General features: G+C 53.3%; 1 protein-coding gene across 2 annotated transcripts in view; it reads left to right on the top strand.

Annotated features, from left to right (window-relative positions):
• Positions 1-17,263, top strand: part of SLC39A11 (solute carrier family 39 member 11) — an 80,374-nt gene that overhangs the window by 29,846 nt on the left and 33,265 nt on the right. For both annotated transcript variants that reach the window (XM_032706804.1, XM_032706803.1), the window contains exon 6: positions 15,134-15,304. In XM_032706804.1, the coding sequence (XP_032562695.1) occupies positions 15,134-15,304 (171 nt within the window). The remainder of the gene's footprint in view (positions 1-15,133; positions 15,305-17,263) is intronic.

Genomic DNA, 17,263 nt, shown 5'->3' with positions numbered 1-17,263 from the left:
CAGAGTCGGGTCTGGAAGTCTGGAAGCTGCAGGGAGGGTTTTTTTGTGGTGCTTGTGGCCATTCATCAGAGGAATAATTTCCCAAATGGAGCCTTGTTAATTCGAGGAGTGTTAATTCCCTGCCTACACCTGACAGTCTGTTATGTCTTTTTAATTCTGCAGCTGGATAAAATAAATTCCTGAGAAATTCATCTCCATCCCTGACAGCTCTGGTGGCTTCTGTGTGGTGCTCAGGGATGACAGTGGTGCCAGGGACAGACAAGTGTGGCACTGTGTGCTGTCATTAGTCCTCTGGAAACCTCTCCTGGTTTAGGGTGTTGGGTGTTGAGGGTGAGGAACATCTCCAGGGATGTTTGTGCATCAAACCTGTGTCTTCCCAGAGTGGTTTGGGAGCAGCTGGAGGGCTGAAATCCTGTCTCAGCCCAATTCCAGGCTGGAAGAGGATTAGCACAAGCATATCTTGGGAGATTCACCACTCCACTGCAGCTGCTTTGGGGAAACCCTTAAATTTCAAGGTTTATTAAACTGAACTAACAACTGCTCCAATCCAGCCCCTGGAGTGGATGTTGTTTGGGCTCCAGTCAGTGAGCACAGTAATTCATTTGTTTCCTAGCGGTGCTTCTTTAGCTGAATGGGGATGGGAATCATTTGTAGTCACCCTAAGGATGCTTTGGAGGAGTGAAATGAAAGCCAGGAGCTGCAGCAGTCACTCTGCATTAGGGCAGCAGGGGCTGAGGAGTGATGCCAGAGCGTGTGCCATGGGGTGCAGGGAGGCATCAGCACTGCTGAGGGAAAGGGAATCAGCTGCAGCCACCAAAAAAGGGCTGTTCCCCAGGTTCCAACTAAACAAGCATTTTAAGGATAATGAAGTGTATAAAAAGCCATAGCCCAGCTGTGTCAGTGGAGATGGACCGTGGCTGCAGGAGTGGGATGGTGTGAAATGGGCTTGGCAGGGGATGGGCCAGGGATGGGAACAATCCCCAAATGGAGTAGGGGGGGTACTGAAGTGATCCCCAGGCTCAGTGGGTGTGTGTGGAGCAGTGTGACCACGTTATGGAGACAGGAAAAAAAAATATATATATGTATGTGTGTGGCAATATGTCCCTATATTTATGGTAATTGTGTGCCTGGTTCTGGTCCCATTTGCAGGTGACCTGTTTTCTTCCCTGCAATGTGACATCAAGGAATCTATTTAGGTAAAAAAAAAAAAGCCTGTGCTGCTTTGGGATTTTGACTTGTCACCCTGTTCCTGGTGGTGCTTGGGGTGCTGGGACCATCCTGCCTCTGCCTCTGCTTCCACTCAGCTCTGAGTCACCTCCTCAATCAAAGCTTGGCTGTTCTTGGGGTGCAAAGAGGGGCTTGGTGGGACACCACTGACTATATTTTATTCCCTAAAAGCATGAAGTGCTGCTGTGGGGTTCTCTATCTCTGTGAGGCTGCACAAAGGGTGCTGGAGCTGCTGGGAGGTGGCAGGAGGTTTGGGAGCACCCACTGTCACCCCTGTTCCCAGCTGAGACCTGTGGGTGCTCAGATGCCTTTGTGGAGCTGAGCTTCTGCCCAGGAACAGTGGCTCAGTTGAGACTTTGCTGCTGTGGGTGATTTGGGGCTGCTGCCCCAGGGGGCTGTGCCAGCGGGTTTTGCTCACCAGTTCAGCTCCAGTTTAAATCTCAGCTGGTTGCCAGGGGATTGGAGGAGCTGCTGGGGCAGAGCTTGTGCTTCCTGGGAGCAGAGGGTTGGGAACCTCTCTTGCTTTTGCTGGCAGCAGGTTCATTTTCCATAATTGCTGGTTCTGATGTGATTTGAGCTGTGATTTCTTTCCCATCTGATTTCAATTTCAACACATTTTCGTTTCAGTTCATGGTGTCCTGAGACACTTGTTCATGTCCAGGCTGCTCTTTATCCTCCTCCACGTGGTATATGGCACAGGATGATGGAATATGCCTTTTCACTAAAAATCAATGTTTTATTTCCCCCACCCCCCCCAACAGGAAGCTTTCCCACATACACGTATTGATTGTTCAGATAAAAGCCATGTTTATATTATAATTGCTCTTTAAATCAGTGGGGCTGGTGGGTTTGTACCATAATTGCTCTTTAATTCAGTGGGGTTGGTGGGTTTGCACTATAATTCCTCTTCAGTTCAGTGGGGCTGGCGGGTTTACACTTTAATTCCTTTTTAATTCAATGAGGCTGGTAGGTTTGCACCATAATTCATCTTTAATTCAGTGAGACTTATGGGTTTACACTCTAATTGCTCTTTAAACAAGTGCAGAGCTGGTGGGTGCTATGGGAGTGAATATCTGAGCTTGGATAATATTTTGAAGCCTCTGCTGTTGGGCATCCTGTGGGATGCAGGAGGATGGCTCCTGCTCAGGGCTACCAGGGATGGGGGTGTTGAGCCACAGAGGGTGTCTGGTGCAGGAAGGGAATATTAGAGCCTTTCAAATAATAATTTTTGCTATAAAAATCCCAGAGTGCTTTTTAGCTCCTCTCTGCCTCCAGGAAAGGTGATACCCACCGTGATCAGCAGTGTGGGGTCAGTGGCCTCTTCCTGAACCAATCCAGCCTGAAATTCCCCCCAGTGCACCCCAGTCCTGGCTCTGGGCCATCACTGGGAGCCCCCTGGGTACCAGGAGCTCCAGGGACACTGGGATCTGGTCCATCCCCTCCAGGGTAACTGTGGCTTCACACTGCTCCCTGGGGACCAGTGTAGGTGTCCCCTGGGCCAGGCTGGCTGGGGACAGTGCCCAGGGCTGGAGCAGGAGCTGCCACACAGTTCCAGGAGGATTTTTCCCCGTTTGAAGGCAAAAGCTCTGCGAGGGGCAGAGGTAATGAGGGCTCTGCTCCACGGCTCCTGCCTCGCCTCAAGCCCTGATAACACCCAGGCTGTGATTGAAGCTTTCTTGGCCTCTTGCAATGGCTCTATTTAATCTGGATTCTCCAGCATGTAAAGCCAGGGAGCTCCTGCTGGTGCCGTTGCCGAGGAGGGAACCCTGAGTGCGGAGCATCCCCCCCTCGCCTGCCTCTCCCTGAATAGCTGTGGAGCAGCTGCTCTGCCTGCCCTGCCTCCAGCCTGCCTGCTGCTGCATCCCAAAGCCTGCCCAGGGGACAGGGATGGGGATGTGTCTCGTGCTGGGGTGCAGGGATGGGGGGCTGGCTGGGAGCCCCTCGCCTGGGCACCGACGATCCCGCTCTGCACGGCCACCGGGAGAGGTGTTGGATAAATAACCCCAGTTAGGGAGGGTCCTTCTGCCTTTCTCTGGCAGGCTGAAATGGTTTTTGGTTTCCAGCTGAGCCTGTGTAATGATTTAGCTGCTCAGACATCCTGCCCATCACAGTCTGTCCCTCTCGGGGGGGCTGTAAATGAGGTTTTATTTCATCCCGACACGGGGGCAAAGGGAGTTCAGCCCGGCTGGGGTGGGGTGGGGGTTTGTTGGGCTCCTGCTTGTTTTCCCCTTGGCACAGGAATAGGCTGTTCCTGGATGGAGCAGGATCCAGGCAAGCGTGGCTGTCCTGCCCTTTGGAGCCTGCACAGAGATTTCACGTGGGTTTGGATGCAGAATGTCTGCAGCACACGAGCAGAGATCTCAGATTGTGCTTTTCCTCCCTTATTTTCTCGGGGGCTGGGGAAGCAGGAGCGTTGGTGGGACTGGAACAGCCCCAGCACCCGCAGTGGGAGCCAAGCCTGGCAGCTCCTGCAAGGGAGGTGTGATGGGAATGTGTCCCCCGAGTGTCCCCATGCCCAAGACATGGGCTGGGGACCGATGGCCCCTGGCTGCCTGTGGGGAGGAGGTGACAGCAGGGTTTGTGCTCTGATTCTCGGGTCCCCTGCAGAAAAAGGTCTTTTATTTTTATTTTCAAAGACCTGGCGGTTTCTCATCTGTATTGTTGTCAGCTTAAACCAAGTCTCTTTATTTTCTAACCTGTGTTATCTGCAAGTCACAAAGCTTGAGCATATTCACGGCCATCTGTGTGGCTCCACTTCCAGCAGAGAACTCGCCCTGAGCCCCAGTTTTGCCCTCCTGGGTGATGCTCAACGATAACTCCATCCCTGAGGGCGTCTGGAGAGAGGAAGCAAAGCTGAGACTGATCCTCTTCAAAGCCCTGGGATGGATCTGTGACAGCAGATGGTGTGAACTGCCTGAAAGTGGGGATGAAACAGCACTGAATTCCCAATTATGTGTAATTAAAATGGTGCTTATTTATTTATTTTGCTGCCAGTGGGCGTCTCTTCCCTTTGTACGAGGGGCTGTGCCGTGGTGCTTTCCCTGTTCCCAGGAGGTGGGAATTTACGACTTCCACAAGCGATGCTCAGATTTGAAATTCATCAGGAAAATATTTCTTTGGCTCTTTCCACCCAGGAATCCCTCTGGAGTGCGTGAACAGGGACAATCCCTGCTGTCCCAGCCCGGGAAGACGCAGTTTGTAGAATAACATTATTCCTGTTTGAAGTGGGGCTTGGAGCAGCCTGGTCTAGTGGAAGGTTCCCTGCCCGTGGCAGGGGCTTGGAACTGGATGATCTGAAGTGTTCCTTCCTACTCAAACCATTCCATGACTCCATCCTTTTCCAGGTGGACCTCGACAGCTTTCCCAGAGAGCAGTGAGGTGGCCAACACCCCCGACTCCCAGTGTTCCAGGAGCTTCAGGGAGATCTCGGGGCTGCTCAGAGTTGCAGCCATGCCAGGCTCAGTGGGCTGTGCATCACTACTGGGTGAAAAATCCCTGGAAAATATTCCTCCCTTCCTGCACTGTGTCTCTTTTCACTGGTTTGGTTCTGGCATTGTCAGAGCCGTTCGTATCCCGCTGGGTGGGATCAGGAATACCTTCAGCTGGGAGCAGGAGCAGCTTGGGATGCTTAGTGCTGAGGGCTTTTCCACGAAAAGGCAGGTAAAGGCTGTTTAAAATCCTCCTTTATTGAAATCCAAGAGGGAAGTGTAAAGGAGAGGGTTTTTTTCCGTGTGTGCTTCCCGGCTGAATTCCCGCGGCGCAGGAAGGGGAGTTTAGAGCCGTTCTGCCGGCTGAGTCATCCCTGTCTTCCCACCTCGGGCTGAGAGAGATCGATTTGCTTTGGATTCAAGGGAGAAAAAAGGACCCAGCTCCTTCTGCCATAAACTCCAGGCGTGGCTCAGATCCTTCTTTTCTTTTTGAGGTGGATTTTGGGGTGGTGTTTGCTGCCCTTCCCCAGCTCCGGGTCTGTGCCAGGCCGGGAGCAGCCCCTGGGAGATGGGGTGACGGTGAGGATGATGCTGGGCATGGCTTGGCCAGGGCTGTGTCCCCTCTGTGTGGGCAGGTGTTGCCAAAACCCCTGGAAAATTTGCAGCCCTTGGTGGAGGGCTCAGAGTGAGTGCTGGGGAATCCCAGTGGTCCCTGACCCCCCTCGAGCCATCCTGGATATCTGGACTGGAGCCAAAGGCTGGAGCCACACAGCCTGTTTGTGCTTAAACTCTGCCAGGGACAGGAGTTCTCATCGTGGAGCCGTTCATCCCAGATCCATAAATCAGAATTTATTGCAGGAGAAGAGCCCAGACCCTGAGCCAGAGTCTCATCTCCCAGCTGGGGCTGTGGCTCAGGGCTCTGTTTCACCCCATCCTGCTGTGGCTGAGCCCTGGGTTTGCTGTTCTGGTTTTACCCAGGGGACAACCTCAAATAGGGCCATTACAAATGTACACTGTGGGCAGTGCTGCCCACAGGAGAACAGCACTGGGATCCTGCCATGAATGTGGGAAGTGGCTCCTGCTCGTCTGACAGGGCTCAGTTCAAATCCATTTTCTCCCCCTTTGGAGTTTTCCTACTGCAGCAGGTGCCTCTGAAGTGGGAGGGGTGGAATCTCCTGCTCTCCTTGCCGTGGGTTTTGTTGGCATCCAGCCTTTCTGGGGGGGCTCAGGGAGGGGATGTGGCTGCACTGAGGTGGGAGGGACGATGTGGGGTTGACTGGCCATGGCAGTGCCACTCCTCTGGAGGCTGTCCAGGTCTCCTTCCATCCCACAATCCCTTTGAAATCTGGTTTGTTGGCAGAAATGCTGTCAGTCTGCTGGAATTTGTTTCTGAGGACCAAGGGTCTGTGTGTGTGATCCCATCAGGTGTGTCATTTTTGTTTGTGACACCAGCAGGGTATCCCCATCCCACTCGTCCCCACGGCGTGGGGGATGATGGATTGTGCTCCTGGAAGCAGCCTGATGGTTCGGTTTTGCCGGGAGAGTGGGCAAAACTCCAAAGTGTTCGGAGCCGGGATTGATTGTGTGAGTCCGAGGGCTGAGAACAAAGGAGCACTTTATTTACTTTCCTCAGAAATCGATTACTGGTTTCATTTTGCTGGCTCTGGGAGTGGCCCCTTTTCCCTGACGTGTGTTTGGGCTGCTCAGCCCCAACAGGCACGGGCTGGGAAGCCAGTGCTGTTCCCTCCTGCAGGGCTGTGGTGGGCGGAGGGTGATGATGGGAACTCCAGATGTGTCCCTCCAGATGTGCTTTTATTCCAGAGCACGTGTGAAAGTGCTGAACAGCAAATGCAACCTGTGACTCGAGGAATTCCCTCTAGGAATCAGCTTGCAAGGAGCTGTTGTGCTGGCAGCTTTAAACGGGTTTCCCAGAGAAGCTGTGGCTGCCCCAGCCCTGGAAGTGTCCAAGGCCAGGTTGGACGGGGCTTGGAGCAAACTGGAATAGTGGAAGGTGTCCCTGCCCATGGCAGGGGGTGGGACTGGATGATCACTAAGGTCTCTCCCAGCCCAAAGCCATTCCATGATTACAGGCACCGCTCCACTGGGCCACTTCCATCTTTGGTTAAACCTCTGGGCTCTGATGCGTTTATTCATTGATTTCTATTTTCAAACTAATTTAATTAAAGTGCAAAGAGAATTTCTCCAGCCAAAGCCACCGTGTCCTTTTGGAACGAAAAGAGGAGCGGGTGACTTTGGATAGTGGGAATGAGGGGGGGAGAGAATAAGAGAAACTGTGGAGAAGAGAACTGAGCAGCAGCTCATCCTGTGCCTGGTTTGGTGCCTTGGAACTGCTGCAGGGAGCTGGTGTGGCAAAACCCGAGTGGGAGTAACCCCTGTTGTGTTCTGCTCTCTGGGATGTGTGGCTGTGTTTGGACTGATACCTGCTCCTGGAGATTTCTGCTCTGTGGATTTCTGTATTTTGATTCAGCTCTAATTAAAAAAAGACAGGCAGGAGAGAAGGGTTCAGGGGAGACGTGCCGGGTGTAATGTGGCAATAAGTGGATTAAATTCCGAGGTGTGAGGAGTAGGGCAATGCTGGAGCCTCCCTGGGCAGGAGGCACGGCTGGATTGTGTGCAGATGTGCCTGGGGGTGCCAGGACAGTGCCAGGACCCTCGGGGATGGCACCAGATGGCTCTGCCAAGCTGTGGCTGTATCACCACACCGGGGCTGCTCGGAGGGGATCGGCACCAGCCCCGTCCTCCCGGCTCCAAGGTTATCATCCCTGCTGCTGCTGCTGCTGCCTGCTCCCTTAATAGCTCCTGGTAAAAATCCCAGTTTTCTTTTCAAGTGGATAACGAGAGTGTGGTTTTTCCCTCCCCTCAGAGATTGGCTGTGTGTGTGATCCTGCTCAGATCAGAAGCTGTTCCCTGCCAAGGATCGGAGATGCGAGCGTAGCTCAGCCCTCGGAAATGAAGTGATTAAATTAACTTGGATGTGTAAAATTTCAGCATAAAATGATTCAGCGAAGCACTTTATCTACTGGGAACTCTTTAAAGGGCTCTTGGAAGTTAGCAGGGATTAGTTTGCTTGGAAGGACCTGGTGCATGTAATTACCTTGAGCGTCGTGCCGCTGCTCTCGCCCAAGAAGTTAATCTTTAAACATGGCAAACACGGAGCAGTGAGGTCAGGGAGGGCTTGGACATCATTCCTGCCTTCTGCCATTGGAAAACCTGTGTCACCTGAGGGACCAGCAGCACCTTGGCCATGCTGTGTGTGGCCACCATGTGCTTGGCTGGTGCTGTGTCACCTCTGTCACTCGGGTTGTGGTCCTTCACTGGGAACAGCCTTGGTGGCACCATCACCATGAGGTCCTGAGCCTTACCAGGGAGATTTCCCAAGGATTTCTGGGGCGGGAGGGTGCAGTGATGGGGTTCAGGTGGTTCCCAGTGCTGGGATCTCCCTCCTGAGCATCCCCCTCCCACCGTGGGTGCAGCGAGGGACCCTCCTCTGGCAGACTCTGCTCAAAGATGTAGCCATTGTCCTCTACATCCTCATGGAAGATGAGGGGTTTGCTGTCTGTGGGAGTGAATCTTTGTGGCTCTGGAGGAATCAGGTGCTGGTTTAATGCATCCAGTTGAGATTTCCAGAGGGTTGATTTGTCTGGGCCAACTCTGGGCAACTTGTGCTGTTCCTTCCCTTTATTGCGTTTCTCCGACACTTTTCCCTCTGAATCAAGAGCTGCATTATGGATTCATTTTCCCATGCAAAAGTGCACCCAAATGCATGTTGGCAGCTCTCTGGGGTGACAGGAGCTTTCCTGGGTGCAGGAATTGCGTGGCAGCTACAAGGATCACCTCGTAGGAGATAAAGAAGGGCAGCAAGAAGGATCTGAGCATCCTCTCTGTGTCCGTGTGGCTCCTCAGGCTGCTGGGGCATAATTTCTCATGAGACACGATGATGGATCACTGGAGCAGCCAGGGAGGTGTTCTTGCATCAGGATCAAGGTTTGGATGGGCAAAGGTGGTGCTGGCAAAGTCAGGAGAGGCTGGGCAGGGCAACAGGCAGCACACAGCAGCAGGGATGCTCCATGTTGCAGGAAGGTGCTGGGTGGCACTGGGAGGGTGCAGGGCTGTTCCTGGCATGGTGTCTGAGCTGTGTTTGGGTGTCAGAGTCCCCTGCACTCGGTGCTGGGTGTGGGTCTGGGGGAGGCAGTGGCAGTGACTCTGAATTCCCAGCCCTTTGTGAGAGCTCCTGAGCACGCCCGGGTGAGTGACGGTGCCTAATAGACAGTGAGTCACGACACTATTTATCTCCCTCGCTGAAAGCTTGAGCAGATGCAGGGACCTCTCTGAGCTGCCAGGAACGCTGGAAAATGAATCTGTGGCGTACAGGGGGCTGAGGTCGTGCCAGCAGGATGGGGCTGCAGCCACCAGAGCCTGCACAGGGGGTCAGGAGTGTCCCATCCCCACTCAAACACGGGGCCGGGGTGGTGGCTCTGCGGGGGCTCCTGGAGCATGGGAAGCCTGTGCTCTCTGCTCCGGCAGCCTGAGCTTTGCTAGCAGTAAATAAATGCTATTTTTAAAAGTAAATCCTTAGTTTGACCATAGTTGGGCAGCTCCTTGGAGCTCCTTTTTCAGCATTTTCGTCCTCCCCGTTCAGACTTTGTGAGAGCTGAGTTCCCCCTGGCTTTGGGGACTCCTTCATTAAAGGAGAAGCTTTTCCCTTGGTGGTTTTCTTTCCAGCTCCGGTGTGATCCTGCTCAGAGCATCCCGGGACTCCCACCTGGCTCAGAGCCTGTGGGATGCAGCTCTCCCTGTCCCTGTCTGTGAGGAGATGGCAGTTATCCCATAAGAGGTGCTGTTCTTAATTACTGGCAGTAATTAAAACCTCTTCTGGAGGTGGGAGATAAGAGCAGCGTTGCAGCAGATGCTCACTGACACCCATCTGCTCTTTAGCATCCCTTCTGTGCTCCCTGAGATTCCTGCTGCAGTGGAAATAGGAGGATGGGGAAAAGGAGGCTGTGAAGTTGAGGAGGATGAGCTCCCACGGAGAATGGGAGTGTGCACTGTGGGATGGGCACTTGGAGAGCAGTGGGACTGGTGCCTTCAGACCCAAGTGCTGCCAGTGATCCTTGGAAAAGCCTTTGAAAGAGGGGAAAGATGAAGGAAGATACAGGCGGTGTCCTCGGAAGGCAGAGTGTGCTGCTGCTGTGGTTGTTGTTCCTTCCTGGGGTGGTTCCCCTCTGCCCCCCATCCAGGGTCTCTCTAAACCTCTGGAGATGCTTCACCTGCCTGGTGCTGATTCCTTTGTGTCACAGTGAGAGGTGGAGCCCAGGGGGGTGTTGCAGAGTGGGAGCACTGAGGGCCCCGTGTGCCACAGGGATGAATCCCAGCGGCCACGACACCTTCCTTACATCTGCTCAAAGCTAATGGAGCATCCAGGGTTTATGGAGAGGAGCAGAGCAGGGAAAGGAGGCTGGGATTGACTATTGAGCCTCTGGGAGTCTGAGAAATTTCCTGAGTAATTCTGATTTATCTCAGCCCTTAGGGGCGAGAATTTCACCTGCAATTATTTTCTGTTCCCCGGGAAGGGATGTCAGCTCCTTGGGTTCGCATTTTCTTTAGGAAGTTGTTCCTTCTTCCCTTCCCCACCCCCAGACAAGGGTCAAACCAAGCCTCTCAGCATTCCTGGTTTTCCTAGAACAGATTTCCAGCTGCCAATGAGCAGGTGCTGGCAATAAGGACAGTGGGGTTTGGGGTGGGACTTGGAGGAGCTAAGAGGAATTTGGCAGCAGGATTGCTGGAGCAGTGGCTGCTGCTCTCCTGCTCCCTCCAGGTGCTCTGCTGCTACCTGTGGTTTGGGCTGCTGCCCTTCCAGAGTAATAATAATTATACAATATAGAAGTATTTGATGCATTTCTACCTTTCCCATGTTCCCGTGTGCATCAGTAGCAAACAATTGTCACAAATTGCCGTGGAGCAGCAGTTAATCATCGATTGTAACAAGTCTATTGTGCATCCATGCCTGGCACTGCCTCTCCTTCCCTTCTCCCACACTTTGGAGCTGGGAGCTGACAAATATAAACAAGGGTGGCAGCTCATCCCTTGGAAGTTGGAGCCTAAGGAAGAATCCCCGGAGCCCCTTGCATGGGACTCGCGTTGCTGTGGGAGCCTGGAGATCCCTCCCCTGGCCATGGGCAGCTCCAGGTCCCTCTGCGGAGAGGCAGAGCCTTGTTGTAAGGATTTGATGGGGAAATGGGTGGGGGAAAGACAGAGGAGGGTTTTGGAGCTGGAAATGATTTTCCTTCCAGCACCTGCAGCCAAAGGAGGCTCCAGATTGTCATCAGCGTGTTTGCTCCGGCTTGGAGAAAGGAAATTCTGGGATGCTGCCCGGAGAGAGAGCCTGTGCCGGAGGGTACTGGCTCCCTCCTGCCCCCTGTGCTGTCTGGAGGGGGGTTTTGCAGCTAAGTCGAGTCTAAAATGAGTCTCAGACCACCTAAGAGGGGGTGCACAGGCTCCGAAGCTTTTCCGAGGGGGATTTGAGCAGCTCCACTGAGCAGCTCTGAGCACCTTGAGCTTCAGAGCTTGGGAGACAGAGGCAGAGCCAAAGCCAGGCCTAAGTGGGGAGGAGGAGAAGGCTTTAAAGCAGGTGTGAAAAGCTGGAGAGCTCCATAGGCTGTGGTTTGGATTCGGGAGCTGAAGGAGTGTGGAAGGAGGGGTTTTTGAGCCCAGAGTAAACAGTGAACTCGTCTGTTTGTGCAATAAAGCTGAGCTCACAGCTAATGCAAACAGTTTTCATTAAGAAATAATCAAAAATAAAAAGCCATTTCACATGCTGATAAGAAGCCAGTTGGTTTTTATACTTCACCAGCAGTTTAAGCCATGCTTAAAGCCATTTATCTTTCTCCCAGCGCTGGCTGCAGAGGATATGAAAAATGCAGCAGGCCACACATATGTAATTAAACTTTTGGCAGAATCTTTGCCCTGCAGCTTTACTAAGAAATTCAATAATGATAAATGGAGTAGAATATAGAAAAGACTTTTTGGGAACAAGATTTAAAATAATGTATGTGGCACAGACAGTTATTTGCCACATAATTGTCTTGGCAACGTTCTCGCGAACACCCTGTCTGATGGTGTCAGCTATTCTTTACAAACCACCCCTTGTTCTGCTCTTATCACCACTCCAATTTGCTATTGAGGCTTTCCTGATTCCCAGCCAAGCCTGTGTTTAGCTGTAATTACTGTTTTGTCCCCCTCAGCCTGGGTGAGATGCAAGATTTCAGGCTGGGTGCTGTGTTTTGTTTCTGGGTGCTGTGTTTGGTGTGAGGGTTGTCCTGGTCCCCTTTCTGATACTGGGAGCTGAAATCATCACTCCAGTGTAATTATCCTGTATTTTTTGATCTTTTTCAAACAGCAGTTGGAAGTTAATCCCATCACTTGACCAGTCTCACTGTTCTTTGTGACACTGCTGGGGAAATGATGCTGGATTTGTCTCCCTGGTTGGTGTTGCTGCCTTTATCCTCTGCTAATGCACCAATAATTTGTAGTAGAGGCAATTTCGTGTTCAAATTGTCCACTCAAAACACCCTCAACACTTTCCCTATAAAAGCTGCATTGCTTCTCTTTATTTCCCACAGGTTTTCCCTGTTTGGTGCTGGCAGGAGCTGAGCTCCTCACCCCTGTGGGCACCTTGGCATCTCCCTGTCCTTTGTCACTGCTGTCCTTGGAGGGGCTGCAAATATGCTTGAAAAAGGCTATTTTTCATCATTTTTTTCCAATAGTAGCAAGCAGACTAGTTGTAAATACAATAATAATGACAAAGGTGTCTGGCAGAAGTGAGGTGGGACTGGACACCTCAGCAGGTGGCAGGTTAAGCAACGGAGCTGGGCTGGGCTTTTGCTTTCATTAACTGGCTTCAAACTGAAGGAGAGCAGATTTAGATGGGATACTAGGAAGAAATTGTTCCCTGTGAGGGTGGGGAGGCCTTGGCAAAGGTTGCCCAGAGAAGCTGTGGCTGCCCCTGGATCTCTGGAAGTGTCCAAGGCCAGGTTGGATGGGGCTTGGAGCAACCTGGGCTAATGGAAGGTGTCCCTGCCCATGGCAGGGGGTGGAACTGGATAAGCTTTAAGGTCCCTTCCAGCTCAAACCATTCCAGGATTCCATGATTGCATGAAAATCTGCCTCAGGAGCCCACCCTGCCCTGGCTGTCAGGGCGTTGGGGTCGCTCTTGCTTTTATCAAACACTTGTTGCTTCCTCTGAAGGCAGAAATGCTGCTCTTTGGTCACTTGAATGTAAGTCCTTGTCACTAAATGTCACATAATCCATTTATCCTTCTCCCTGGAAAGCCTGTGATGCTGGAGGGGATTCCTGCCCTGCTCTACATCCTCAGATGACCCTGGTGTCTGTGCAGGGCTGAGGCTCTGCAGGGAATGGGGGGCTTGGGCTGGTCTGTCGTTCTGTCCAGCCCATGGGTCAGCACTGGTGGCCAGGGCAGGGACAGCTGAGGATAACACTGTTTGTGGGGCCAGGGAACATGTGCCAAGCAATTAAATTAGTCCAGTGGTCTGGTAGAAGGAGGGAATTTCATCCCTAAGTGGCTCCAGGCTTGGCTGCCCCTTTGCCAGGGGTCTCCCGTGCCAGCGTTCCCGCGGTGACTTGGCCGAGCTGCTCCACGGATCTGTTTGTCCTTGTGTTGCTCAACACAAATATTTGTCTTTGTCCCCGAGGGCTGGGCTGGAGCTGAAGCTCTGCCACCAAATGTTCTTGACTGGGCTGGGATCTGGGGACAGAAAGTGTCTGGCTCCGGGTGGCTCCCGACAGGGACAATATTTATCCGGGCAGCATCTTGCTGTGTTTGCAGAGTGCTGGGGGAGGTGGGAGAGTGGCTGTTTGCAGCCCTGGTGATGCCACCCGGGGATGCTCCTGTGGCACGGGAGGTGGCAGGAGGGAATCCACCTGGTTCTGCTGCTGCCCAGTGGGGTTTTAGTCTTTAACCTGGTTTTTTGGTACCAAAAATCGAGAGGACGTGACCTTGAGCTGCACCAGGGGAGGTTCAGGTTGGACATCAGGAGAGGTTTCTTCACAGAAAAGGTTGTTAAACATTGAAGGGGCTGCCCAGGGAGTCCCCATCCCTGGGGGGGATTGGAGGAATGACTGGATGTGGCACTCAGTGCTCTGGGCTGGTTGATGAAGTGGGGATCGGTCACAGGTTGGACTTGATGAACTTGGAGGCTTTTTCCAACCTTAATGATTCTGTGAAAACATATTAAATTCTTGGTTTTATTCTCTGTCTTGCCAAGGACCGTTCTGGGAGGCCTTCAGGTGTGTGGGTTTGTGTTCCACCTGGCAAGATGCAGAGTGTTGCTGACACCTCTGCCCTGCCAAGGTGACCTCCCTCAGTTTGCACGGGCCCTCTGGTGCCTGTGGTCTTAATTGGCTCTGGAAGCACATGCTGTGCAGTGTGTGATGTGCCAAAGGGAGAAGGCAGGATGGGGGGGGAGGCATTGGCATCCCATCAAAATGATTTCAAACTGCTCCTTGCACTGTCCACAAAAAACCCCCATCTTGGAGCTGGTGGGTCGAGGGGCAGGAGAGAGAATTACATAAATCTAGAGGGAGATAATTATGTTGTCTAAGTGTCAGATCTGTGATATGAAGCCATAGCTGTGTGAGGCTGAGGAATCTGAGCTCCTCATTTCTTGGCTCCTCTGGCCCTTGTGCTGAGGGTGAGCAGTGAAGGACTTGGGGTGTGGGGGGCTCGTTGTAGTGCTGCCTGGTGCTTGTTCCTGCCCTCTGAGCCCTAATCTGGGCTTGGGGTTTTCGTGATGTGGTTTTAAAGGACTGGTTGAAATGGAATCTGTAGTAATGGCCCTGCTGGGAGCAGAGGTCTGGAATAGGCTGGAGTCATCTGGTGACATCATAGCAAATGGCAACGTTTTTCTTAGTGGAAGAAATGATCATTAAATACAGGTCAGTGTGCCCCTTTGGTGAGGGGGTGAAATCCAGATGCAGTGCTGTGGGGTTTTCCTGCCTCAGAAAGGCAAGGGAACTGCAGCCCTGCCAGAGCTGGGGTGGGGGACAGTCTCATTGTGAGTCCTGGCAGCTCTGTCCTCATCGCCCTCACCCCCCACCAGCCCCAGAGCTTGTCCTGCCAGGTCAGGACTTGGCAGGGTGTGAGCCCAGGGTGCTGCTGGGGAGCTCTGTGGGACCAGGAGCAGCTCCCTGGAGGAGGAGGAGGGGGCAGAGAAGGAACTTGGGCTTTGCCTCGGGGTCTCCATGGCCCGTGGGCTCTGCAGTGTGTGTGGGAACCCCCCACCCTAAGCTGAAACCAAGGGGGCAGCACACCCCTTCAGCCCCACTCTGCTCCCTGTTATTCCTTCTCTCTGCTTTCTCCTTCTGGGAGGGGGGGCAGGAGCTGCCAGGCTGTGTCTGTCTGTCCCTCTCAGCTGACCCAGGTGTTTTTCTGTCCCCCCAGACAAGGGTGAGAACGGGGAGCCCTACCAGAGGAGGAGAGGTGTGGGGTCCAGCCTGGCCGACGGCCCCCCGGCATTCCCGGTGCCCAGGGACGGAGCCTCCGCGCCCGGCAGCAGCAGCTGGAGGCGGATAATGCTCATGATCCTCGCTATAACCATCCACAACATCCCAGGTGAGCCCTGGCTGTCCGTCCATCCGTCCATCCCCACTCACAGGCGGGTCAGAGCCATCCCGGGGGATCACACGGTGCTGCCACCCCTCTCTCCCTCCTTTTCCTCGCGGGTGGCACCCGCTGAGTGGGTGCCTTTGGACGGGATCTTCTTCCAGATCTTGTCCTCCTGGTGGGGCTGAGCCACGTGAGGTCTTGGCAGCAAAACCCCATATGGGGAGGGGGCATGGGGGGAGTCAGTGGGCTCAGGGGGAGCCTTTGGTGCCTTGAACATCTGCAGCCTGGCTCGTGCCAGCCTGTGGTGGGCAAAACCTGTGAATCCCAGGGGCATATTGAGGAAGGTGATGCTGCAAAGACAACAAATTCTGGTCTCTTTTAGTTTCTCTTCGGGTCTGCAAACCAGCAAGAGATGCATTTTGCAGCGCTGTGTCTCTGCAGGAGGATGTACAATTGGGGTTTATTTTCTTCTTCAAGGGAGGGATTTGGACAATAGCTGGAAAATTGCAGAGCCCCGAGTCTTGGCGGGCTGTGTCCTGCCAGGCTGGGCTTTGTGTCCCAGGAAGATGCGATAAAAGGCTGATGAGATCACTTTGTAACAGCTGAGGATGTGCCACTGCTCTGCAATTCTTGGGGATGTTGAAAGTCATATAAGGCGACCTTTTCCAATGCTTCTTTCCTGGTCTCCTCTCCCTCCCTCCTCCTCCTCTTCTCCTTCCCCTCCCCTTTCCTTTCTCCCTTCTCTGCTGGCTCTGCCTGGCTCAGGTTGGAGCTGGGGTTGAGGTGGGTGCACGGGGAATGGGAAAAACCTTTTCTGCATAACGTTGATCTGTAAATCCGGGGAAAAGTGCTGAGTGCCTTGGGAAGAGCCGTGTTTTCTGAGCATGGCTCAATGGTGAGGAGGTGAATGTTGTCAGGGTGGGAGCTCCGGGCTCAGGACTTGTTTGATCCATCAGAGCCAGGGCAGGAGGAGCTGCCTTGGGCTGTTACCCCGTGCTTGGTGATTCTGAGAGTGACTTTGACCCAGTGCCAGGACATCCGTCTGAAATTCCATGGCTGGATGGTCTTCCCGGGTGAGAAGGCTCTGTTAGGGGCCAGTGACCACACATCCCGTGTTTCTGCCCTGCCAGGGCACCCCGGGAGTGAAGGAGTCAAAGCCAACACACGGTGAGCTCTCGGCTGCTCGTGGGCGTTCGCTCCCTCAGCACTGAGAGCTGCCTGGTGCTCGCTGGGCTGGGGGCAGGAATTGCTGCCTTCCAGCTCGTTACTGACTCACAGCACCCTTGGGTGCTCCTGGCCCCACCCTCAGGGCATCCAGCTGGCCAGGGTTTCTTTATCCCAGTAAGGAAGCTTTGCTGCAGCTTTTTGCATCGCCAGCACAGGCTATTTCTGTGCATTAACCTGCTTCAGTTTGTCAGCAGCAGCAGCACATTTGTCCCTTCTCATCCCTTTATTCAGTGTTAATTATAGGTAGATAACTGATGCCGTGGTCCAGCTCCACGTGTTGCTGGGGGAGGCAGATCCCTGGCAGACAAGGCGAGGAGGGAGCTTTGAATTCCCCACACACAGAAAGAAAAGGAAGACGTTTGTACTGAGCAAACTGTAATTGGATTTCATCCCTCAAACGATGTGTCTGGGAGCCAGGGTGAAGAGCCAGGTGTCATCTGGCTGCTGGGCTGGGGATTCCTGTCTGTCACCAGCAAAGAGAGAAAGTTCTGTAGAGCAGGGAACAAAGTGTCACCCGTGGAGGGAGGTTAATGGTGACATGGCCCTGGCTGCCACAGAGATGCTGGTCTGCCCTTTCATTGCTCCTGCAAGAGCACAAAGCCACCTTGGGATGGTGACAGACGGTTTGAAATTCTCTCTTGCATCTTAAAGGTCACAATATTAAAGCTTAATGCCCAGAGAGGTGTGTGAGCGGCGGCTCAGGCGCTGCCTGGAGGCTCAGTTCAGTGGGGATTCTGT

The sequence above is a fragment of the Chiroxiphia lanceolata genome, chromosome 19 (assembly GCF_009829145.1).
Source record: "Chiroxiphia lanceolata isolate bChiLan1 chromosome 19, bChiLan1.pri, whole genome shotgun sequence".
Classification (NCBI taxonomy): Eukaryota; Metazoa; Chordata; class Aves; order Passeriformes; family Pipridae; genus Chiroxiphia; species Chiroxiphia lanceolata.
Note: the sequence above shows the minus strand (reverse complement) of the source record. Positions and strands in the feature narration are given on the sequence as shown.